The sequence below is a fragment of the Cebus imitator genome, unplaced genomic scaffold (assembly GCF_001604975.1).
Source record: "Cebus imitator isolate Cc_AM_T3 unplaced genomic scaffold, Cebus_imitator-1.0 Scaffold641, whole genome shotgun sequence".
In the NCBI taxonomy this organism is placed as follows: Eukaryota; Metazoa; Chordata; class Mammalia; order Primates; family Cebidae; genus Cebus; species Cebus imitator.
This window is the reverse complement of record NW_016107956.1, coordinates 743,355-768,304: the sequence shown is the minus strand read 5'-3', so window position 1 is coordinate 768,304 and position 24,950 is coordinate 743,355. Positions and strand designations below refer to the sequence as shown.

Below are 24,950 nucleotides of genomic sequence, written 5' to 3'. Positions count from 1 at the left end.
AAAAAAAAAAAAAGGATGGTTGCATCTATAGTGCACAAGTACAGACTTTTTCCTCATTCTTATTCCCTAAGCAATAAGATATAACAACTATTCACATGGCATTTACCTTGTATTTAATATTATAAATAATCTGGAGATGATTTAAAGTATTTGAGAGGATGTGGGTAAGTTATATACAAATACTACACTATTTTATATACAAGACTTAAGCATTTGTGAATTTTGGTATACAAGGGGGCTCCTGGAACCAACCCCCCATGGGTACTGAGGAATGACTGTATTATTAAGCCACTGAAATTAGAATAAAAGTCTTGGTTGAGCTATTTCATTCATAAATAATGTATGAAATGGTCTAACAGGTTGCAGAGACAAACTGCAAAAAAAGTAAGAGCTATACGTAACTCACAGGAGCAGCTTTAGGAGGCACAAAAGAATCAATATCCTTCTTGGTGATTCTACCATCTGGCCCTGTCCCTGTAAAAGAGACATAAATATCACATACATGATGGTGTACCATTGGCTCCCCAAGGAGATCAACACTGTGATCCTAAAGTGCAGGCTCCTAAGGGCTTACTACCAAAAACATTCTGAAAGGATCACAGCCTTAACCCTACCCCTTAAGGTTCTCCCTGCAAATACCAGCTTTTGTCAATTATTAATTTAAACAACACAGAGTACCTGTGTGTGATCTGTAGTGGGTCTTTTAACTACTGCAAATATTATTTTATGTATTTTTCTTTTAGAATTTTGTCCAAGTTCTATTTTATTTTTTCATCTTCCTTATTTTTAAATTGGAAAATACTGGCATAAGGATAATGCCGAACACAGTTTGTATCTCACCAAAAGGAAAGCTAGCTGCCTCCTCCCGGTTAGCTCCAAAAATTCATTCCTGAGCCCTGAAATAGATCTCATTTGGGTTCTGGATTTATGTGACCATAAGGAATTCCTTTTGTACAGAATAGACAGGTATAACAACAATTATTTTGACAAATCAAGTCAATTTTTTCACCCCAAAACAGCATAAATAACTCTTAACTGCAATTATCCCATCTTTAGAATCATTAATTCCTTATGTGGTCTCCATGATTCACAGCTTCTTCACAGTAGCCAAAGCTCTAAACTGGCCCATGTTAAAGGAAATGAAGGAAAAAAGGTGCAATATCACACATAAGGAAGGATCTTCAAAGTTCTCTCAGTAGATTTAGTTTTACTTATATTCAACTTCCTCCCTCCTACAACCTCTTAGGTTTAATTTTGGTCCCAAGTTGATAATCTTGACCTTTAATTCTAAGGAGATTCAGAATTTAGTTATTATTATAGAATACCTTTTACACTGGCCCACTTCTAAGAAAAAATTTGATCAAATTAATTCATCTTCTCCCAAGGCAGACTTTTAAAGGGACTCTTGTTGTGTGCAGTTCTTCCCCATTCCTTTCCTTCATTATGAACACTGAGCTGGCTAGGATTGTATTTATCCTCAACAGGAGCTCTAGAACAGGGGTGGCAGTACCCCTGTAGATTTCCTTCTTTATAAAAGACAGAAACCAGGCCGGGCGCGGTGGCTCAAGCCTGTAATCCCAGCACCTTGGGAGGCTGAGGCGGGCGGATCACCAGGTCAAGAGATCGAGACCATCCTGGCCAACATGGTGAAACCCCGTCTCTACTAAAAATACAAAAATTAGCTGGGTGTGGTGGCGTGCGCCTGTAGTCCCAGCTACTCGGGAGGCTGAGGCAGGAGAATTGCTTGAACCCGGGAGGCGGAGGTTGCGGTGAGCCGAGATTGTGCCATTGCACTCCAGTCTGGCTCCTGGCAACAGAGCAAGACTCTGTCTCAAAAAAAAAAAAAAAAGACAGAAACCGTAACCTCCCCTATTAACCAAGGCTGATCTAGACACCGCAGCCCCTCAAGAGAAGGAAATCTATAGTACCACCTGCCTTATGCTAAGCTTCAGCCAGCCACAAGAATTCCCTGACACAGGAGTTAGCTGAAACCTTTTTTTATTTTGAGACGGAGCTTCACACTAGTTGCCCAGGCTAGAGTGCAATGGGACAATCTCAGCTCACCACAACCTCCGCTTCCCAAGTTCAAGCAATTCTCCTTCCTCAGACTCCCAATTACCTGGGATTACAGGTATGCACCACTATACCCGGCAAATTTTGTATTTTGTTTTTTAACTAGAAACAGGGTTTCTCCATGTTGGTCTGGCTGGTGTCGAACTCCAAACCTCAGGTGATCCACCTGCCTTGGCTTCCCAAAGTGCTGGGATTACAGGCGTAAGCCAGGGCACCCAGCTTAGTTGAAACCTTTTAAACCCTTTTCCCTATCTCTCTTAGGCAGCACCACAGGCCATCATAAAACAATATGGTATAAAAGGAAGAATACTGGACTAAGGGTTAAAAAACACAGAGATCTTGTCAAAGATAAACCAGACAAATGTTTCATCCATTTCCATAAAGCAACCAAAATGATCTGTTAAAAACATAATCATTTGATTTCACTTCCTTGCTTAAATTTCTCAATGGTTTCCTGCTGTACTTTAAATAACATTCAAACTCTTTTTTTTTTTTGAGGTGGAGTCTGGCTCAGTAGCCCAGGTTGGAGTGTAGTGGCGCGATCTCAACTCACTGCAACCTCTGCCTCCCAGGTCCTGCTTCAAGCAATTCTCCTACCTCTGCCTCCCAGGTAGCTGGGATTATGGGCATGAGCCACTATGCCCAGCTACTTTTTGTATTTTTTAGTAGAGATGGGGTTTCACCATGTTGGCCAGTGATCCACCTGCCTCGACCTCCCAAAGTGCTAGGATTACAGGCACGAGCCACCATGCCCGGCCCTCAAATTCTTTACATAATCTATAAGGTCTTTTATGTTCTCATCCCTGTTTCTTTCCAAATATCATCTCCTACTAGACTCTTTGCTCATTATGCTTCATTAACACTGGCCTCTTTTATGTTCCTCAGACATGCTAAACTCTTTCCCATTTCACATTGTGTACAGCTAGTCTCTCTGCCCAAAATGATCTTTCCCTAGTTCTTCACATGGTTGGCTCAAGCTGCCTCCTTCTCATCTTTCAGATCAAATCAAATGTCACCTCATCAAAAAGATCTCCCAATCACCCTGTGTAAAAGTAGTCATGACTGCACATGTATCCATCCACCCTTTCACTTGCTAGTATATCACTGAGTTTCTTTCTTAGCAATTAAATCTTATTTAATAATAAAAATATTATCATTATAATACCTAGATACGCTTTGTCTGTACAGGCACTGTTTAACTTATTTAAACCTTGCAACTGTTAATCCTATTGCTTTTATACACAAACAAACTGTGAAACAAAAGGTCACACAGTTAATACAAGGAAGAGCTGGGGTTCATACCCAAGCATTCCAACTACAGAGCTCACACTCTTAACTATGCTGTACTCCCTTTTTGTTCATTTAATCCTTTTGTTGGTCACATAAGTAACTGAAACTGAAATCTTATCCATCTGATGAGTAAGTGTCTGATTTGTAGATAGTACTCGATGAATATTTGTTTAAATAATAATAAATGAATCACCTAACTCTGCCCGTATAGTAGGAAAAGTGGGATTTTCTTTCTTTTTTTTTCCCTTAACACTCCTGTCAGCTCATACCCAAAGGACTTTTCACTTATATCTTTAGTACGGCAACCAGTATTCCTAAATATCTAATAAATGGTCCTTCTTTGCTTGTCTAAACTGTTCAGATACAATTATTAACCCAGTCCTTCCTCCTTTTAAGTTATTCCAACTTGCAAATATTAGAGCATACTTGGGGGAAAAAAAAGAAAAAAAGAATTAGAAAAAAAAAAAGTTATTCCAACATACACTGCTGTCCCTGATTCTAATCATATATACATAAATAGCAATATACTTTCATAACAACATACTGAAATAGCATGATGGAAAAAAAAAGTCTTCCAATATTACAAGAATCTATGAGGTTCAAAAAATTTACAACATTCTATTATCGTGTCTTGGGATTGGCTTGCCTTCTAACTACAAAACAGCAAATTGCAGATAAGGGATAACCGCCACTGAGTACCCATAACTAGACAATTGGGGAAATAAACATATTTTTCTTTAGTAATTATAGATGGCAAAGCATCAAAATAGAAGGCAGCATAGGGTAGTGTGAAGAAAACAGGCTTTAGAGTTAAACAAATCTAGAGTCACACTGCAACTTTACTATTTAACAGGAAGGAAGAACCCTGAAGAGTCTGAGTCTGTTTTCTTATCCAAAAAATAGGGAATAGGCCGGGCGCGGTGGCTCAAGCCTGTAATCCCAGCACTTTGGGAGGCCGAGGCGGGTGGATCACGAGGTCAAGAGATTGAGACCATCCTGGTCAACATGGTGAAACCCCGTCTCTACTAAAAATACAAAACATTAGCTGGGCATGGTGGTGCGTGCCTGTAATCCCAGCTACTCAGGAGGCTGAGGCAGGAGAATTGCCTGAATCCAGGAGGCGGAGGTTGCGGTGAGCCGAGATCGCGCCATTGCACTCTAGCCTGGGTAACAAGAGCGAAACTCCGTCTCAAAAAAAAAAAAAAAAAAAATAGGGAATAATAATTCTTACTTCAAGAGGTGTTATGTACATTAAGTATGGTAAGTTAAATGACTGGCACATAGTACTAGCCATCAAACCAAATTCCAAGAATAGTAACTTTCCCCCTTTTACAAATAAGTATCTTAGTTATCCCACACTGAATTTTAGCTTAAGTTTAATTTAACAACACTTATTTAAGTGCCAGGTAATAATTTCAATATGAATGACAACTGACATGTATTGAGTACTTATATGCTAGATACAGTTCTAAGCACTTCACCTCTTATAGCTCATTTAACTCTCACAATCTATACAATGTACAGTACCTCAGTTTTACAGATAGAAAGTAATTGACACAAGGACATATAATTTAAGTACTTCACTGGAAAACATATTACATAGAAAATTATTACATAATTATTACATTAAAAAAAATACTACATAGAAAAAAAGCCAGGATTGAATACTAGGTGGTCTAATTCCAGGCCCCATGCTCTTATCACAAAGCTATACTTTTTCTTTGGGGAGAGACAGATAAGTAAAGTGTTTTCCCTTGCCTTCAGGGAGCTCTAGTTCTGTTTTATATGAAGTTTACTATTTTAAGTCATTCCAAGTAACTCCAATTTCAAGTTTTGTTTTGCTTTGCTTATTGCTAGTCAACCTAGCACTAATAGAGGTTTCTTCTTATTACACAATCAAGTCCCATAACCCAATTTTGCTGAACAAGTACATATACTTTCACCAAACAATTAAGCAGTTTCTATGCAAAGAAGAGAAAAAAAAGGTATCTAAAGTGTATGGGTAAATTTTAGACAGACTAAATAAAGCACAGAAAAAGTTTCCCTACTCTGTGGTGGCAACGAAAGAACTATTTCTCCTTTCAGATATAATTATTATTATTATTATTATTAGCTGGAGTGCAATGGCGTGATCTCAGCTCACCGCAACCTCCGCCTCCTGGGTTCAGGCAATTCTCCTGCCTCAGCCTCCTGAGTCGCTGGGATTACAGGCACGCGCCACCATGCCCAGCTAATTTTTTTTGTATTTTTAGTGGAGACGGGGTTTCACCATGTTGACCAGGATGGTCTCGATCTCTTGACCTCGTGATCCACCCGCCTTGGCCTCCCACAGTGCTGGGATTACAGGCTTCAGCCACTGCACCCGGCCTCAGATATAATTATTAACAATTATCCCTACTATCCCAGTTAAAAGTACGGCTATATATAGTTGTATTTGCAAGTCTTAAGGAGGAAATTCAACTAAATTTTAACTTTACAATTCCATTCCATAGAAACAGATTTACCTTTTACTTGTGTAAGATCAATCCCTTTCTCTACTGCCAACTTCTTTGCAAGAGGACTAACAAACACCCTTCCCTTTGGTCCAGCAGGAGTAGCTGGGCAGGGTGCCGAAGGTGTAGGAGCTAAAGGCTGGGGAGTCGGAGGAACAGTGGCCACCTTTTGAAAAAAAAAATTACAAATTGTTTTAATTCACCACTTCAAAGACTGGTCTGAAAGATTAAAAGTTTACATCTTATTAATAAATTAAAACTGTTTTAATTAAATATTAATAAATTTTATCTTTTTTTCAAAGATCATAATGTACTTTTCTCCTGCTTAACCAACATAATGTAGTAATATGAACAGCAAGAACAATATACTTCTATGTCAAAGACAGAACAAAGTTACCTTACTCCATAACAACATGAAGAAACATAGAATTAAAACTGCCAATCACTGTATAGTATTCTATGGCCTTTCTTCATTTTAATCTCTTACCACTTCTTTATTCTCATTCTTTTACATCACCAACATGATTTTTGTTTTTAATTAACCTAATTTCTTTTTTTTTTGAGAGGGAGTCTCTATCTGTTGCCCAGGCTGGAGTGCAGTGGCGCAATCTTGACTCACTACAACCTCCGTCTCCCAGGTTCAAGTAATTCTCCTGCGTCAGCCTCCCGCATAGCTGGGATTACAGGTGTGCACACGACCACACTCAGCTAATTTTTTGTATTTTTAGTAGAGACCAGGTTTCACCATGTTGACCAGGCTGGTCTTGAACTCCTGACCTCAAGTGATCTACCCAACTTGGCCTGCCAAAGTGCTAGGATTACAGGTGTGAGCCCCCACTCCCAACCAGTTAATTTCAAATTATAAAATTATGCTAGAAGATTCCATGTTGAAAGGTATCTTCAGAAATACAGCATCAATGCTACTTGCCAGCTTCCCATGAATGTACAGTAGGCAGAAATTAAGTTTTCTCTGGTAGAAATGTTTACCTAGCTTAAACTCACATTACTCTAGCATCCGCAGAAGTTTCACTGTCACTGTTATCTATAGCTGGAGTTAATACAAGTTCATGTTACATAGTGTATAAAGTATTTGGTAATATAAAAAATTCTTTATTTTTTAATTTTTTTTCCTAAATATTTTGCCCTCATGGATTTATTTTTTAATATAAAAAATTATATGCAAAACAAATCATGTCAAGGTTCCATTGTATCACAAATATATGCTTGACCTACTACATCAATACCACGAAGATTTAAAGTGACAGAGATTATTCAGTATATTTGATTAAAAAAATGGGCAATGAAGTGAGTTATGATTGCACCACTGTACTCCAGCCTGGGCGACAGGGTGAGACCTTGCCTCTTAAAAAAAAGAAACAGGTGGGGCAATGAAACCCTACTTTCCACAAGCAGGATATCTATATCTAAAGCAGGAAGAAAACATGTCACTCAGCTTTGTTCTCAGCAGGACTCTAGAAGACAGGAAAAAAAAAAAAGCTACAAGGCCCAAACTATCGACCATTAGGTGAATGACGCAGTATAACACACACTATAGGTCTCCACAAACGTTAATAAACTATCTCCCTCAATCATAGAATCTTGGAGCTGGAAGGAACCTAGTATATCATCTAACCAAAACTCCTTAATTTAGAGATGAACAAGGTAAGTGTTTCCTGAATTCTAGAAGCATACCTACCGGGGTTGGGGTAGGTGGTGGTGCTTGTGGTTTTAAATCTGTTACTTCAGTTGGCCTATAGTCGGCAAATGCGGATATATCTGCCTCTTTTTCTACAATGATACAGAGTGGGGTTCCCAGAGGGACATCTCTTGTGCCTTCAGGGACCAGGATTTTTGCCAGATAACCTTCTTCCTGTACTTCAAAACCTTAAATAGAAAGAAAAAAACATTATGGAACTTAAGGTAATCCACTATCCCTTGAAATTCACAGCACAGTTTTAAGTAAAATGATTTTTCTCATTCAAGCTAGCTATATAACCTTTTTTGCAACCTATTTAACCTTTTGTGTCTTGGTTTCTTTACCTACCATATGGCAATAATAATAGCTCCAACCTCACAGGGATGTTACACATTTAAATGGATTAATGTTTTTCAAGTTCTTAGAAATAATATCTGGTACAAAATAGCATCTGGTACAAAGTAAATTCCAAATAAATATCTGTTCAATAAAACTATGAAAGATTACAGACAGTGGTTAGTTCTAAAAGTTATTTAAAAATCTCCAAGGGCAGCCTCACAGGACTCTATGATAGCGTCAGCTATATTGCTAAAGCTAAGAACTACATACATGCCAAATTAAGGAAGCTACCAAGCTAGATACTAATGTTGGATTTCAGGCTTAAAAGCATCTTTGGAGCTTTTCAAAGAGTTATACTTGATATTATACCAAATATTTCATTGTGAAGAATTACCTCTTTACTGGGATATCTATGGTGTTGATAACTAATATTTTATTCAGGTACTGCCTTCCTTGCAAAGAACTCAAACATTTAGGATTGAAAAAGTAAAAAGAAGCCATTGGCTTTCTATACTTTTGTGCCTCTCCTTGAACACATCTTGGATAAATCCTTCCATTTCCCTACCAAGAATACACTATAAAAAATACATATAGGCCGAGAGCAGTGGCTCACGCCTATAATCCCAGCACTTTGGGAGGCCTAGGAGGACAGATCACCTGAGGTCCGGAGTTCGAGACCAATCTGGCCAACATGGTGAAACCCCATCTCTACTAAAAATGCAAAAAATTAGCTGGGCGTGGTGGCACACACCTGTAATCCCACCTACTCGGGAGGTTGAGACATGAGAACTGCTTGAATCTAGGAAGCAGAGGTTGCAGTGAGCCAAGATCCCACCACTGCACTCCAGCCTGGGTGACAGAGCAAAACTCTGTCTCAAAAAAAAAAATAAATAAATGGCAGAGAGAAGAAATTCATAATACCTATAAATATCTATTAAAAAATCATAAATACATGATTGTCTATATGGGTTTTATTTTTTAGCCTAAAAATGAGTTAAGAAGGAGACATGTGGACATATGACATATCTGAACATATACATATTACATACATACGTTCTATCAGTCACTCTCAAACTATGAACACAACCTCAACTCTGGTTTCAGTTTCCCTCAAAGACATCTTAAATTCTTTGCTATTATCCTGCCACGGAAATGATTTTCTGTTTCTTCTTTCCTTCCTTTGCTCAGTTTAGACAGCAGCAGTTCGACACAGCTTCTCAGTAACATAATAAGGACAAGAAGCAAACTTGGGCCTAAAAATAATCTGTAAATTGACAATGATTGATTGCCTTTGATTCAATGAGTACAGGATGGAACTGACAAATCTGACTATGCATATTTTTGTTATAAATTATCCTGGGCCAGGCACAGTGGCTCATGCTTGGAGTCCCAGCACTTTGGGAGGCCAAGCTGGGAGGATCGCTTGAGCCAGGACTTCAAAACCAGCCTGGGCAACAAAGTCAGACACCATCTCTAACAAAAAATTTTTTTAAATCAGCTGTGTGTGGTGGTTCAGGCCTGTAGTCCTAGCTACTTGGGAGGCTAAAGCAGGAGGATCGTTTGGGTATGAGCCCAGGAGGTGGAGGCTACAGTGAGCTATGATCTTGCCACTGCACTCCAGCCTGGGTAACAGAATAAGACCGTGCCTCAAAAGCAAATATACAAACAAATAAATAAAAACTTAAGGATAAATGTAACTAAAAACAAAATATACTATCCCAGAAAATGAATCCTAAGAATTATAAAGTTTTCATATTATCACTCACTCATTATAGGAAAGAATGGCAATCCTCTTCCTCACTGGGAAACTCAGTGCCTCAACCATTAAGAGCTGAAGAAATCTCACCTATAGTGGCTTTGTCAGTCTCTATCTCTGCCAATAAGTCTCCTTCACTTAGCTTCTCACCCACTTTTTTTTCCCATCTCTGAACTGTGCCCATGGTCATGGTGGGAGAGAGGGCAGGAAGAAGTACCTATAGAAACAAACACATATTATTGCTTAATACTAAGAAAACTTGTACACAATAACATTCAGGCAGGCTTATATAGTTTCACAGAATAATGGTGACTATGATAATCCAAATACTCATCACAGCAAAAGCTTAGCACCTCAATAGCTTTCCAGCAGGAGTTCAAGAAGAGCCTGGTCAACATGGCGAAACCCCATCTCTACTAAAAATACAAAATTAGCTGGGCGTGGTGGTGTGCGCCTATATTCCCAGCTACTTGGGAGGCTGAGGCAGGAGAATCCCTTGAACCCAGGAGGCAGAGCTGAAATCGCACCGCTGCACACTCCAGCCTAGGGCGATAGAGTAAGAGCCCGTCTCAAAAAATTTTTTTAAATAAGGAAAAAACGTCCTGTTTTTATAATAGTCATTTCCACCTCAATAAAATTCAAACATCAGAATGCCTATCTAAATTTAAAATTGCTTTACTATTTATAGGACTTGTGTGTCCACTGAATTTGGTTATTTAGTTACTACGGATTTCATTTGCTATCCTCTTTGCCTTTTGTATCTGATTAGCAACAGCATTATGCTGAGAGGAAAATAATTTCAATTGCAGATGTTTCCAGAGAGGGGGAAAAAAAGACAAGCCTTAGAAAAAAAAATTTTTAAGTGCTTTTTTTGTTCAGAATTTGCCATCTTGATCTGCTTCTTAACAAACAGTGAAGCCAACGATTTCTACGTAATACCTTAAAGGATAATTAAGGTAAAGCCCTAACACATGCACACAAAGCTACAGAAATAAAATAGAGAAAAATTAAGTCACTGTTATATCATGAGATAGAATTTGATGAACAGCATGTAATACATGTGTGAACTGAATACCAGGCAAAAATCCTAAGTTATTCTTACTAACAGACCACAGAGTAGAACATTATTTCCAAAGAAGTGATTTCTATACAAAAATTTCTACAAATAAACTAGATTATGGAAAAATTCTAGTCAGAATTATTTAGAAAAGGATGGCTGGATTTTTAGCCACTTAATTTTTGTCAGTTTTCTCATTCATTAATACTATTGTACTACTTCACTCACTCTTGGAAAATAGATCACCACATGTCAAAAGAACACCCCCCCAAAAAAGAAATATGATCCCCAATGTTAGAGATGGGGTCTGGTGGGAGGTGTTGGGGTATTGGAGGAGGATCCTTCATGAATGGCTTAGTGCATACCTCACAGTAATGAGTTAAGGGGAAATCTGATTGTTGTAAAGAGCCTGATACCCACTCCCCTCCGTCTCTTGCTCCCTCTCTCATTATGTGACACACAAGCTTCCCCTTCCCCTATGATTGTAAGCTTCCTGAGGCCACAAGAGAAACAGATGCTGGTGCCATGCTTCTTGTACAGCCTGCAGAACCATGAGCCAAATAAACTTTTTTTCTTTATAAATCACCCAGCTCCAGATATTTATGCCAACGTAAAACAGACTAACACAGCCTACTATAAACTCTAATTACACAGGGAGTAGATATGAGTAAAAATCATCCTCAAAATCTATAAGGTAGTGTTCTTGAATGAAAAGTGCCAGGCATTACCCTGTGTACTACACTGAGGTTGAGAAAGGTTACAGGAACTGTTCGAGTTCTTATACCTGGAAATAACAACTAGGAAGAAAAGTTGTCAATTTTCATGTTTAAATCTCTGTATACTCCCAAATGACAAGCATTAACCACATTTAATGTCAGTTTCCAAGATGTAGTAGCCATCTACGAAAAAAAGTGAGTAAGTAATAAATCATCTACAGCAAACACTCAGATGCTGAGCCTCACCTGCATGTGAGCGGGATATGAGCTACCAGGAGCCTGAGCAGGTGTAGGTGGTGAAGCAGTGGCAGCAGGGCTTGGTGCTGGGGCCGCTTGTGGGGTGGCTGCTGCCGAGGAATCCAACGTATAATTTTTAAAGGCCTCAATATCCTCAGGCCTAAGAAAGAGAAAGAATACATAAATATAATAAATAGGCAGATTCAGCCCTCACAAAAATAGTCTTAAAAAAAAAAAGTCTTTAATTCCTAATTCTCAATTCTGGGTTAAAATACTCCACCAAGCAATGAAGTTCCACAAATTATGAGGGCACTACTCACTTGCCAACTGTGATACAGATGATCGCTCCAATGGGAACATCCCTGGTACCTTCAGCCACAAGTATCTTTGCCATATAACACTCCTCCAGGCTCTCAAATCCAACAGTGGCTTTATCAGTTTCAACCTTTTAACACAAAAAGCAGCAGCTTAGGTTTGTACTGTTGGTATGTAGTTTATTAGCTTGTGTCTGGAATTTTTCTTTTTTAGACAGAGTCTCACTCTGTCACCCAGGCTGGAGTGCAGTGGCACAATCTAGGCTCACTGCAAACTCCCCGCCGGGCTCCCTGGTTCAAGCCATTCTCCTGCCTCAGCCTCCGGAGGAGTAGCTGGGATTACAGGCACAGGCCGCCAGGCTCGGCTATTTTTTGTATTTTTAGCAGAGATGGGAGTTTCACCATGTTGGTCAGCCTGGCCTTTGTGAACAGAATTATACAGTTCTGTGAGGATAAGGCCACTAGGACAGATTTGAAAGAAGGAATTACTTTAGAAACACCTTGGCTAAACATCAGTTTGGCAAGCTGCTGATAACTCATCGAACCAATCTTGTCTAACATCAAGCTGTGAAAAACACTTAAGTTTCTTAAGCAAAGGGGTAACTACACATCCAGAAAGTCAATGTTCAGTCAATTCAGCAAAGCCAGTCTCTTCAAACTCATCTCCTTTATTTTAAAACAATTTACCTCTGCAATTAGGTCACCTTCATTGATTTTGTCCCCCTCTTTTTTTTCCCAACGGGCTATGGTGCCTGCCTGCATTGTGGGGGAAAGAGAAGGCAATGGAACCTGGAAGAAAAAAAGAAGAAACATTAAATTTTTAAAGGGCTGCCTAACTCTCAGTCTGGCTTAAGATTTCATTTAATTCAATTTCATGCAACGAGTTTATCCAGTTCCATTACACACTAGGAACTAGGGATAGAAAGAGATTTACTGCCCACGAGAAGTTACTACTTTCCAATGACAGGCTTTCTCCTCCACAGTCCTGTGGGTCTGACAAGGCATGAACCTCGGCAGATATTTTGCATACAGCCCCAGTCTTGAAGCTCTCCTTTCAATGGAATAGATCATGAGAGGGAAGCTAAGGAGCTACAGCAAAGCTGACTATCGGACAAAGAGCGAAAGCAGATACTGGGAATGGTTGGAGGATCAATGAGGCCTCTCAAGGAGGATCCTGCAGGCATCCAGTCGGCTCTGAAGGACGAGTTGTCCCAAGGACCGGTCGAGAGCTCACCTTCTGATGCGGGGGAAGACTGTAACAGCGGCGGCTGCAGCTGGAAGCGGTTCCCAAAAGCTGCAGCAGGAAGCGGTTCTGCGGCGTGGCCCCAGAGCTGGGGGTCCAGCCACACAGTGTCCGGACCCCGCCATACCCTGTGGTCACGCTGCTGCGACGAGCCGGAGCCGGGCCAGGTCGCGAGGTCACTCGTGGAGATCCGGGTCCCTCCCGCAAGGCCGCCCACCGAGCCCCGAGTCCTGTCCATGGGGCTACATTCTGGGCGGGTCGCGCACAGACGCGCCACATAGTGCCACCAACCCCCCACACCCCAAAACCAACGCCGTCTCCGAAGTGACCTCTCCAAGAGCTGCACGGCGTTGCCGTCAGCCACGCCGCACAGCCGCACGGTGTCGTAAAATGGGCCCCGCAGGTTTATTCCACCCGCTCCCCAGGCTAGAAATGAGCTGCACCCACGCCCTTCCTCTCTGGAGTGGGGACAAGGGGCACGCCCGGGGCAGGGGCGTTCCAGCAGGGCCTGTGCGGGCGCAAGTTTGGGAGAAATAACAGACGGAAAGGGGTGGAAAGTGGTGGGGTCCTAGGAGAGGCATCCGGCGGGGCACAAGAGACGGGAAGGGAAAGAGGCAAAGACGCGGGCTGATCGCGGCGGAGTGGCCAGAGAGTCTGGGCCGAGGGGCGTGGCCCAGCCCTGAGGAAAAGCTGGAAGTGAGCGGGGAACTGGCTGGGCAATGGGAGCCTCAGGCCAAAGCGGGGTGGGTCTTGGAGCCCTGGGGTGGTGAAGGAGCGAGGAACCGCCTGCGGCGGAATCGAGACAGCGTGGTGACCTCTACTTCCGCGCATCGGAATGAGGACGGACTGGGCCCCACCGGGCGCAGGCTGTACTGGGTTACAGAGATTTCGTTTCAGGTTTGTACCCAACCAGAAAGTGGAATGAACAGGTGTTCCAGCCCAGTGGTACGAAAGGCAGCCCAGAAAAGATAGATTCCCGCATTCGTGTATACTGTAGCAAGATTAAGCATATTCCCTGTATGAAAATATAGGTTACAAAACATGTTTCTGTTACCCCTAATACCATAGAATTCTATTAAGTAACCAAAAGCGTTATGTTTCATATGTTTCCTACCAAAACTTAACTGTAAGCCTTTGGGGGCAGGAACTGTGTCTGGGTGGTTCTTCCATGTAGCCCCAGAGCTTAGTATGCAGTAATTAGCAGTGGCTGAATGTATATCTTTTGAATTAATGAACAAAGTCATCTAGACATTTTGATAGGTTTGCTTCTCTTGTAAGGTTATTTTTAATTAGAAAACATATCAATTGGCCGGGTGTAGTGGCTCACGCCTGTAACCCAAGCACTTTGGAGGCCAAGGCGGGTGGATCACCTGAGGTTGGGAGTTCAAGACCAGCCTGACCAACATGGTGAAACCCCGTCTTTAGAAAAAAAGAAAACATATCAATTAAGGTGACATTATATAAGGAGGAAGCATGTACTGTGTTTATATCACCACCTCCCCAGTGTACACATGGTTAGACAACACCAAGAACACAAGAAGAAATTGGAGGGAAAAACATTAAAACAAGATGTTAGCCAGGAGCAATGGTGCGTGCCTGTAGTTCCCAGCAATACTTGAGAGGCTGAGGTGGGGGAGTCACTTGAGCCCAAGAGTTTGAGACCAGCCTGGGCAACATAGTAACACTCTGTCTCTTAAAAAAAAAAAAAAAAAGTGGCTGGTGGCGGGTGGTTAATCTTGCTAACAATTAATTTGGAAAAGTAAAAACAGATTGGATATACTATTTCATGCCTACTTAAATTGGAAATATTTAAGCAGGTACAATTGCCTAATAGAATGATATGTAGGCAATATAATTGAGAAATATAAAATTTCCAGATTAAATGAAAAGTCATATTTGAAATAATATGAAGAGGAGGGCAATTATATTGTCACAATTATGTACAGCTTATGAATTAACAATTGGAAGAAGCCATGGAAGAAAAATTGTAATTTGTAAAAGGACTTATAAATTATTATTATTATTTTGGAGATAGAATCTGACTCTGTCACCCAGGCTCCCAGGTTCAAGCGATTCTCCTGTCTCAGCCTCCTGAGTAGCTGGGATTACAGGCACGCGCCATTGCTGGGTACCAGCCCCAACCCCATACGTAGGTGCCTTTAGTCCTGGCAGTGACAAGGAATTGAGAAAAGGAAATAAAGACGAGACACAAGAGTGGAATTTACAGCATGGGTCCAGGGGACCAACGCAAGAGTGGGAACCGCACTGGCCCCGAGCTCTGGGCTCTAAACACTTTTATTATGTGCATAATCTCATTGAATTTATGGGCATGGAAGGGGTGGGTGAAGGGGTAGGTAAGGTGGGGCCGGGGAGCACTTGCACTTGAGATCCTTCTAAGACATACTAAACTAGTGCTGTAAGCATTTAAAAGCACTTGAGATCCTTCTAAAACATGCTAAACTAGTACTCTGAGTTTATCACTGATTGTTATCAGGGTGCTGCTGCATCAGAAGTATAGCAGAGGAGGAGCCACCTGGTCTGAACACTCCCAACGCATCTAGGGGCTTTTATCTACGGAGCATTGAGGACATAGAACAATTAAAATCACTCTACATTCTAAGAACCTAGGCAGAGCCTGAGGCGTTTCGTGATCTCTGCCCTGCAAGGCTTTTCTCCTCCTTGCCAGCTCCCATCTGCAAAGACCCTCCCAGATCTTGTGAGCAGATGTTGCCTCCCTTCTCAGAGATCTTTGCACAAGCCCTCTTTAGGAGACCCTCATGCAGTCTCCATGTTGAGAAGGCATTCGTGAGACCACAGCAGTATTCCCTGCTCTGCATCCACCCCTCGGTGTTCCCCGGTGTTACTGTGTTCCCCGATGGTCTTTACCTTAGGCCTCCTGTTGCTGCTTGATTTCTAATTAACTGCACCAATAATATAGTTCGGTGTATAAACTTCAGTGCACTGTGAGCCAATCAAGCTTGTAATTATTGTGCTAGAATTAACAAAGGTCTTCCCCTGGCCATCTTGACCACACACCACCATGCATGCCCAGCTAATTTTGTATTTTTAGTAGAGATGGGGATTTCACCACGTTAGCCAGGCTGATCTCGAACTCCCGACCTCAGGTGATCCACCCACCTGGGCCTCCCAAAGTGCTAGGATTATAGGCTTGAGCCACCGTGCCCAGCCAGGACTTATAAATTATTGTTTTTTTTTCTTTCCCCTCTTAATGACTTTCTTTTAACAGCAAGGACTTATAAATTATTATAAATGTGTTTTTGAATTGGCTAAACTATGTCGCTGCTTCTGCTGCATTTGAATAACTGGACCTATTTAGCCTTTGCTATGAAGTAGGACGTGATCTGTAGGATCTGCTGTGCACTTAGGTATGCTTGCTTAAACATCTTTGCATTTTTCAAAGAATGGCGAGTTTGTATCCTGAATATACTTTTGACTTAGGAGTAGCTAAATTATAGGAATGCATAGCTCAAACAGTCCAGAGATGACAAGTTTACCCCAAAGGTAGGCTAAGAATGCTTAGGTTTGTCAAATCAGTCCTGAGAGAACCCACTTGGATTCCACTAAACAGACTGAATAAAGGAAATTATGGAAAAGGAGACCCAAGACTCAAGGTTTGAAGCAGAGAGACTTAGAGAATGGTGATATTATTGATATTGAGAGAAAGAGAAATTAGTTGGTAGTGAAAGATTTTGAGTTATGTACATATTTAATTTTAACATGATGGGATAGCCGATTAATAGTTGAAAATAGGTAATTGGAAGTCAAATGAAGGCACTCAGGGATAAAGAATTCAATATAGCAAACATTTGCTTTCAAATGATTTGGGAATTCTGGTTGTTTTAAATATACATTTCTAAAAGAGTTCTTAATGATTGCAAAGCATACATAACTTTTGTCATTGAGTTTATACTGTTGGGTTCTTATTTGAAAGTTCACATGTAATTTCAAAAGGAGTGCTAAATAAATTGTCCTTGATAATTGTCCTTGATATGTGCTTATATAGAAATACTAATTGTAAAATATCTATAGCAATAAAGTAATCCTTATCTCCACTCTCCACATAATGAGTAAACCATGCTACCAGGGAGATCACTTGAGGAAATTTGCTTTCACTAAATACAAATGGCTTTATTGATTAATCTCATCAATAAACGCAAGTGAAAATCATTAATGATATTTAGTTTGCAAACTCCATTTTATTCATAGTTTGAGGGTTTTTTTTAATTAGTTCACAAATCTGGTACATACCGGCGGTTAAAACTGGTTATCGCTTTGATAATCAGAAGCCTGTAGTATAACATAGTCTCCATGAAAACATATTGTAAAACAGGGAGAATACACAGTAATAATCTCTTTGAAAGCAATGGTTGCAAACATCCATGTTTCTAAGAAAATATAATTTTACATATATATGTATTTTAAGCAAGCTATACCTCTTACATAAATTCAGACAGTAGAAGGAGTGTGCAATCATAATGCTTATTTTATGAAAACAGTGAAAATTATTAGGACCTAAATGCTTTTTAGTAATTAGAGTCCTCTTGGATTGGATGTAGAGTATAAAGATATTTTCCCTAATTTGCAACTATCCTGGTCAAAAAGAGCTGAAAAGTTGGTAAGTAGAATTGCCATTACCAAGTAAGTTTAAAACAAATTCTTCAAATTTAAAAATGTAAACATTGTGAAGTGTTGCAGTCCCCCCAGCTAATCTAGGGAACTGAGCAGTCTTCAGTTTTTAAATGACTTTTTTTTTTTTTTTTAAGAGATGGGGTCCTGCTCTGTCACCTGGGCTGGAGTGCAGTGGCATAATCAGCTCACTGCAACCTCAAACTCCTGGGCTCAAGCAATCTTCCCACCTTGACCTCCTGAGTAGCTGGGACTACAGGTGTGTGCCACCATGCCCAGCTACTTTTATAATAAAATTTCTTTGTAGAGACGGAGTCTTGCTATGTTGCCCAGGCTGGTCTTGAACTCCTAGGCTCAAGCAGTCCTCCTGTCTCGGCCTCCCAAAGTGCTGGGATTTCGGGCATGAGCCACCACACCCAGCCTTAAATGAAGATTTTGTAAACTACACTTATTTTTGTGAGATGGTCATTTTGTTTTAACCTAACATGGTTTAGAGATTATTTTATGAACTCTAAACTTTCTGGTTCCTCAGTTTTCTCAAAGGAAACTTTAGCAAGTAGCAGGACTAACTACCCCACACCAATGCCACCAGGGGACAATACCATGAACAAGTCAGGAGGCCTCCTAGAATGCAGCCAAGTAAGAAACTTTTCCCAACAAAATCAGTCTTGCATACTTCTGCTCAGAAGGCTCCTCTCGCTTTGGAAACTGGAATGACGATCACCAACATATTTTACACAGGAGTTATGAGAGGTACATCCTCTAGCAGAGATGCTTGGTCCTGTGGTACGTGAGATTACTGAGTTAAAGGGAAAAAAAACGATCTTATGTTCTCTTGTGAACGCAAACTTAGCTTTTTATGGAGGCACTGAGGCCATGCAGCTCCTTTCCAAAAGACAGAGATAAAAGCCAAATACGGTAGAGGACTTTGGAAATTTTCTCTGAAAAGTTAAATTCCACATAATAGACTGTTTGCTGAAAGAAAAGTGACAAGTAAAAACTGTTTTAAGAGACAGACATTCAAGACAAATTGTATTAGAAATACAATAATGAATTTTGGCCTGATAGCCCTCATGCTGTCTTATAGCAAAACACTAAAATTCATGCAAAAGAGAAATTGGTGACATGAGGACTTTTTCTCCAGACTTCCTGGGAAAAAACTGTGAGAATATACTGTTTTCTTCTGTTTGCTTTCGTAATGAATTCTTTCTTTTGGCTGACTTTCCCAAACTTTCTCAGTCATTTCTGATGAAAAATCCTTCAATAGGAAAAGACCAGGTAAACTTACATGAAAGACATCAAGTGTCTTTTGAGCTCCTTCTCTCTGCTGCAGGAGCAATCAACTGGATTACACAAAACTACCTTCACAACTAAAATAGGTAGAACTGGAATAGGAATTAGTTGTCATTAGTATACTTGTAATAAAGTAAAGCTTGTTCTGAAACCACAAGGGGTGGTAAGAAGAGACTGTATAAAAGCTACTGGGTTCTCTAGAAAATGGATACAGTATATAGAATGTGAGAAGATATATAACTCACACTCCAGTTATAAAAATAGACATGGTTCTCAGACAAAAAGCAAATGAGTACAAAAGAATTCTCCAAACATGAACTGTTTTTAAAAGACACATCTATGTAAAACAACAAGATGTCATCTCAGAGCGCCAAAGAGTAGTTTGTTGAAATGGCTGAAAAGGGGAGATGAATTGGAGACAGACAGGTCAAGAATCCAGAATGGATCTGTCCTACTCTTGTGTTTGGCAGTGTACACTGGAGGTCACAGGCAGACAGACTGTGTTTGGTAATACATATATAAATAATATGGCTGATTGGTTGATGGTGCTTGGTGGATGAACGAGAAAACCCAGGTTATCAAATAATCTCGGTAGTTGAACTGTTAGCTTCTTCACGTGACAGTGTTGCACATGAGAAATGATTCTGGGTTTTTTCACCCAGAATGATCCCTGCCATTCACAACTCATGCTCCACACCCCATGGTTTCTATTGTACCCTAAAGGCTCAGCCTAGACTAAATACATAAATAGAAAATAACTCTGGCCTTGAAATCAGGAGGGGCAGACAAGTACTTCATGCTCAGTACTTATAAACCACAAAGAAATGCTGAAATTAATGGTCTGTCTCCTTTTAACCACAAAGGAGATGCCATGAGTTAAGGAAAGTCATGAAACAAAGTAAAAAAGATATGGGTAGCAGCACCTTTCCATACCCGCCTGGATTTTTAAGGAGCTTTCCACTCCTTATTCCTTTCAAACACAAAGTTCATCAGTTGGAAGAAAAAGAAATGGCTCTAAAGTTAAGAGTCCCCAGAGAAAACTAACAGTACATGAAATAGGCCCTATGTGGGCAAAAGGACAAGCTGCAGAACGAGTTAAGACAGAAGAGGCAGCCGAAGGTCTTACTGAAGTACCGTTTTAGCATAGTGTAGCACGAAATGGGCAGCCCTTTTCCCATCCAAGCAACAATTCAGCACCATCCACATCTGGTTCAAAAGACTACTGAAGACTGGGCTTTCATCTTTGGTACCACCTCATGAGTTATTCTTGGTTTGCAGTAGCTTCTAAGAAACAGAAAAGCTGGTACCTTTGCCTTGTCTGTGAGTACAAATGCTGGGACTCTGATTGCTGCAACCATTGAGGCCAGTGAAGATAATACTGTAACGTACAGCAGGAGTGATGCATCCAATTCCTAGTTTCCAGATAATAGCAGCCATGCCCCTATAGAGGCGGGATCATCCATCCCCATTGTTTAAGGCCTTCGGTTTGTTGTCCTCAGAGTAGAATAAAACACTGTGTTCCCACGGACAAGGAACTCCAGATGAACTCATGGTCTACATTTGGACAGAATTTTAAGTACCAGGTATGCCAGGCACAGAAATAGGACTGACCTGTGGCCATCATACTTGGAAAAGCTTCTGTTTGGGTGTACAAACTAGAAACTTCTTAGTGTATTCTGGTTTTAGTTCCCTTTCCTGAGTGAAGCAGCCAGGGAGTGACCAGGTTCCACAAGCCCTCAATCTGATACTTGGCATTAATTCTCTCCATGGTCTTCTTCCACCCAAGCTACAATTTTCCCCTCCCATCCAGGGATGGCATCATCATCATGGAAAATCTAGAGGGGAAAAAAAAAAAGCCACAATGAAAAAAACAGGAAATCTCACTCACTAAACAATTGCTGCTAATAAAAATAAGACCTCAAACATGTAGAAGAAAGCCTTGCGTTAAGACTGTATGTCCCGGGCCGGGCGCGGTGGCTCAAACCTGTAATCCCAGCACTTTGGGAGGCCGAGGCGGGTGGATCACGAGGTCAAGAGATCGAGACCATCCTGGTCAACATGGTGAAACCCCGTCTCTACTAAAAATACAAAAAATTAGCTGGGCATGGTGGCACGTGCCTGTAATCCCAGCTACTCAGGAGGCTGAGGCAGGAGAATTGCCTGAACCCAGGAGGCGGAGGTTGCGGTGAGCCGAGATCGCGCCATTGCACTCCAGCCTGGGCAACAAGAGCGAAACTCCGTCTCAAAAAAAAAAAAAAAAAGACTGTATGTCCCTTTGGTCTTGTCCCTAGAATTGCAACTGATATTTTTTTTTCTTAGATCCACATCTATGAAATGGTTTTTCTTTTTTAAAATCTCTCGTACTACTTTTGCTAATAGAGATTTGTAAGAATTAATAAATTACCAGTCACAAAGTACTTTGGGCTTCTTAGAGGAAAGAAATAGTGTAGGCATTTTAAAAATGAGAAAGTGGAAAATTTAGGTACCAGGCATTGAAAAGAAAGGGTGGGAAAAAAGACTTGATCTTAACATATTTCTCAGCTGCAGTTATCTTCATTAATTCAACCACCTCATTTCCTAAGCCAGTAATAAAACAGGGTTATTAAAACATTTCACTGAGGGAATGGTTACAAAATGAAATTTTACCTCTTCTTTTCTTTTCTTTTTTTTTTTTTGAGACAGAGTCTCTCTCTGTTGCCAGGTGCCAGGCTGGAGTGCAGTGGTGCGATCTCCGCTCACTGCAACCTCTGCCTCGCGGGTTCAAGCAATTCTCCTGCCTCAGCCTCCCAAGTAGCTGGGACTACAGGCGCACGCCACCACACCCAGCTAATTTTTTTTGTATTTTTAGTAAAGACGGGGTTTCACCATGTTGGCCAGGATGGTCTTGATCTCCTGACCTCGTGACCCTCCCGCCTCAGCCTCCTAAAGTGCTGGGATTACAGGCGTGAGCCACAGCGCCCGGCCTTTTTCTGTAATAACTTTTTTCATTCTGTAACTGCAATGAATGTACTTGTAATACTATATAACCCAGAATGAATGTATTTGTAATACTATATAACCCAGAACTGTCTCCTTCCGCAAAAGTCTGTATTTGACAAATGGATTTATAGAGTTGCATAGTCTAAGAAAATATTCAAGGAGTTGGCATAAGCATAGATAACTCTCTAGAAGTTCCTTAATTTCATTATGAGAAACTACCACCACATAATATATAGTTCCATATATTCATGCCGGTTTATTTTGCTCTACATTGGAAGAAATAAGTTTTCTAAGATTTGGCTACAGATGGAAAATTATTTTATTGTCTTAGTTTCTTTATTTTCCCTAGCAAAATAATTTAAAATAAAAATTCTATCCAAGTTCTTGGTCAAATGATGAAGTCCTACAACTAAAGAACCTAACAGCATCTTGGGCTATTCTATGACCACCTGCCTAGAGTAATCAGACCATGGTCTGAGGCTCTGGCAAATTCCTCTGACCTGGTCAAGGAACTCATGTACTTCTGGACAGTAGTGCTTGAACAGAAGGCATCAGGGTTCAGAAAGGACCAATAATACCATCCAGACTCCCCACAGATTCTTTACCTCCTCTTTGACAGTGCCAAACTCAGGATCTAGTGCTTTGAAGTGATACCGGTGATTCCCTTCCCGATCAATAGCTGCTTTAAAATCCTTTAGTGTCACCTCCTCCAACCTGCGACACAGGGAGAGAGCACAAAAGCAGACTGTTGATCAATAGCTGGAAAGATAAGATGTCAACTTTAAACCCAGCCTTCTGCCAAAGTCAATAAGAAGAAATAGCCCCTCAATAGGTCACTGCCCCGATAACCCAAATGACTCTAAAACAGCAGAGACTGGAGAACCAGTCACCACTAGGGAAAAAACAGTATTAAATATAGGGTGATATGAGAATTTAAAATCAATTTATTGCTTCAGGAGCCAAATCATTTTTCTCTGGAAATAAGACATAAAGTCCCTGAAATCAAATTTGTTGAATAACCACAAATACATCAAAGTTCTCTTGATTTTCTTTGCTATAATATCCTAATTCTCTAAGATGGTACAATCAAATCAAGTATCACCATCTTTATCCTTCTATCTTTAGGAAGCTGGCTTCTAACCCAGACTAAATAAACAGACTCTCTAGGAAAGGAAAATCCTATAACCTCTCTCAATAGTTGGTTGCAGAGTTTAAATTTCTTTACTTCAAAACCATTTCCCTTAAAAGGAAGTACATTAACCGAATTTTTGGAAGGCTTTTGACATAATTTCTCAATAGGGATTAGTTGCAGTCATCGAATAGCAACAAAGATCAATTAGTCATAGTCTTGGAGTCAGTGCCAGGCTGCAATCCATTGCTGTCAGCAGGAGCTATTTTGAACACACACACACACACAAACGATTTTTCCAAATGCAGAGCAATATTTGCATAGTTTTCAGGATTGAAAGTACTATTATTTTACCTGTATCTAGTAGTAAATCATGACTTGTCCCTTAAGATACACTGAATAGTGGCAAAGCTGAAACTAAAATTTCTATCTCTATGGCTGATCTCACTATAGTGAGATCTCACTCTAGTACTTCTCAAAAACCTTTCAACTGCTTATATGGGCAGTAACTAATGAGGTTCTGCCTCCCTTTCCTTTTTTTTTACAGAGAAATATAATGATCCCAGAATCTCACCTCTTTGGTATATTGACCATGAAGGGCGTAAGTGACCGGTCAGTGAAATAGAGCACTTTAGTACAGGTGCTGCTGACAGTTGGAGAGCTCTGTGAGTGAGGCAACTCTACAATCAGAAAGAGACTCTGTGGTTAGAACATTCATTTGCTCCAAATCATCCACCTGCACTTATTCAAAATGTCCCAGGAAAACAAAGCTGCTTGAGGTCACAGCTCACAGCTCTCACACCCTTGCCAAACACCATGCCCACATGCTATGATACACTAGGACGAGAATTGCTTTGCACATGGACACTATCACGAGGACTCATCATGGCCACTCATAGTAGGGGAACAGCAACTAATATAAGAGGTCACTGCTAAAGATCAAGAAAGAACAGAGAAGCCTGGCAACATTGCAGCCGAGGCAAGGTAGACACACAGCAGAAGCTGTGGACTCTGCTAATATTTAACTTTCGGAGGTCCATAGTAGAGAATACTTGTGTGATTCATAAAAAGAAAAATCAGCTGGGCGGGGTGACTTACGCCTGTAATCCCAGCATTTTGGGAGGCTGAGGTCAAGAGATTGAGACCATCCTGGCCAACATGGTGAAATCCCTTCTCTACCAAAAAATACAAAAAATAGCTGGGCATGGTGACGCTTGCCTATAGTCCCAGCTACTTGGGAGGCTGAAGCAGGAGAATTGCTTGAACCCAGGAGGCAGAAGTTGCAGTGAGCCGAGATCATGCCACTGCACTCCAGCCTGGCACCCGGTGACAGACCAAGACTCTGTCTCAAAAAAAAAAAAAAAAGAAAAAGAAAAAGAAAAATTGATAGGAACAAGAACCACAGAAGCAAAAGCAGCCTTAGAAACTCAGATCCCAAGGGGCTTATCCTCCCAGTCTAAAAGGTATATATCTGTTTTGGTACCAGTATCATGCTGTTTTTGTTACTGTAGCCTTGTAGTATAGATTCAAGTCAGGCAGCATGATGCCTCCAGGTTTCTTCTTTTTGCTTAGGATTGTCTTGGCTATGTGGGCTCTTTTTTGGTTCCATATGAAATTTAAAGTAGTTTTTTCCAATTCTGTGAAGAAAGTCAATGGTAGCTTGATGGGGATAGCATTGAATCTATAAAT

The 24,950-nt window shown here is 40.6% G+C and overlaps 2 protein-coding genes across 9 annotated transcripts in view; both read right to left on the bottom strand.

Annotated features, from left to right (window-relative positions):
* Nucleotides 1-14,116, bottom strand: part of DLAT (dihydrolipoamide S-acetyltransferase) — a 28,358-nt gene extending 14,242 nt beyond the window's left edge. Inside the window, exons 1-8 of one of the 3 annotated variants that reach the window (XM_017517665.2) lie at nt 13,205-14,116; nt 12,658-12,759; nt 11,977-12,101; nt 11,666-11,816; nt 9,737-9,863; nt 7,552-7,739; nt 5,868-6,021; nt 407-474 (exon numbers count right to left, since the gene is read on the bottom strand). In XM_017517665.2, coding sequence (XP_017373154.1) covers nt 407-474; nt 5,868-6,021; nt 7,552-7,739; nt 9,737-9,863; nt 11,666-11,816; nt 11,977-12,101; nt 12,658-12,759; nt 13,205-13,492 — 1,203 coding nt within the window. In that variant the 5' untranslated portion in view covers nt 13,493-14,116. The remainder of the gene's footprint in view (nt 1-406; nt 475-5,867; nt 6,022-7,551; nt 7,740-9,736; nt 9,864-11,665; nt 11,817-11,976; nt 12,102-12,657; nt 12,760-13,204) is intronic. The other 2 variants (XM_037734611.1, XM_037734612.1) reach the window with 2 other exon arrangements.
* A 3,229-nt stretch (nt 14,117-17,345) lies between these two features.
* Nucleotides 17,346-24,950, bottom strand: part of DIXDC1 (DIX domain containing 1) — a 95,502-nt gene continuing 87,897 nt past the window's right edge. For 5 of the 6 annotated variants that reach the window (XM_017517659.2, XM_017517658.2, XM_017517660.2 and 2 more), the window contains 3 exons: nt 23,836-23,941; nt 22,738-22,846; nt 17,406-20,988 (listed from right to left, as the gene is read on the bottom strand). In XM_017517659.2, coding sequence (XP_017373148.1) covers nt 20,908-20,988; nt 22,738-22,846; nt 23,836-23,941 — 296 coding nt within the window. In that variant the 3' untranslated portion in view covers nt 17,406-20,907. Of the gene's footprint in view, nt 20,989-22,737; nt 22,847-23,835; nt 23,942-24,950 lie in introns of all 6 variants that reach the window. The other variant, XM_017517661.2, reaches the window with a different exon arrangement.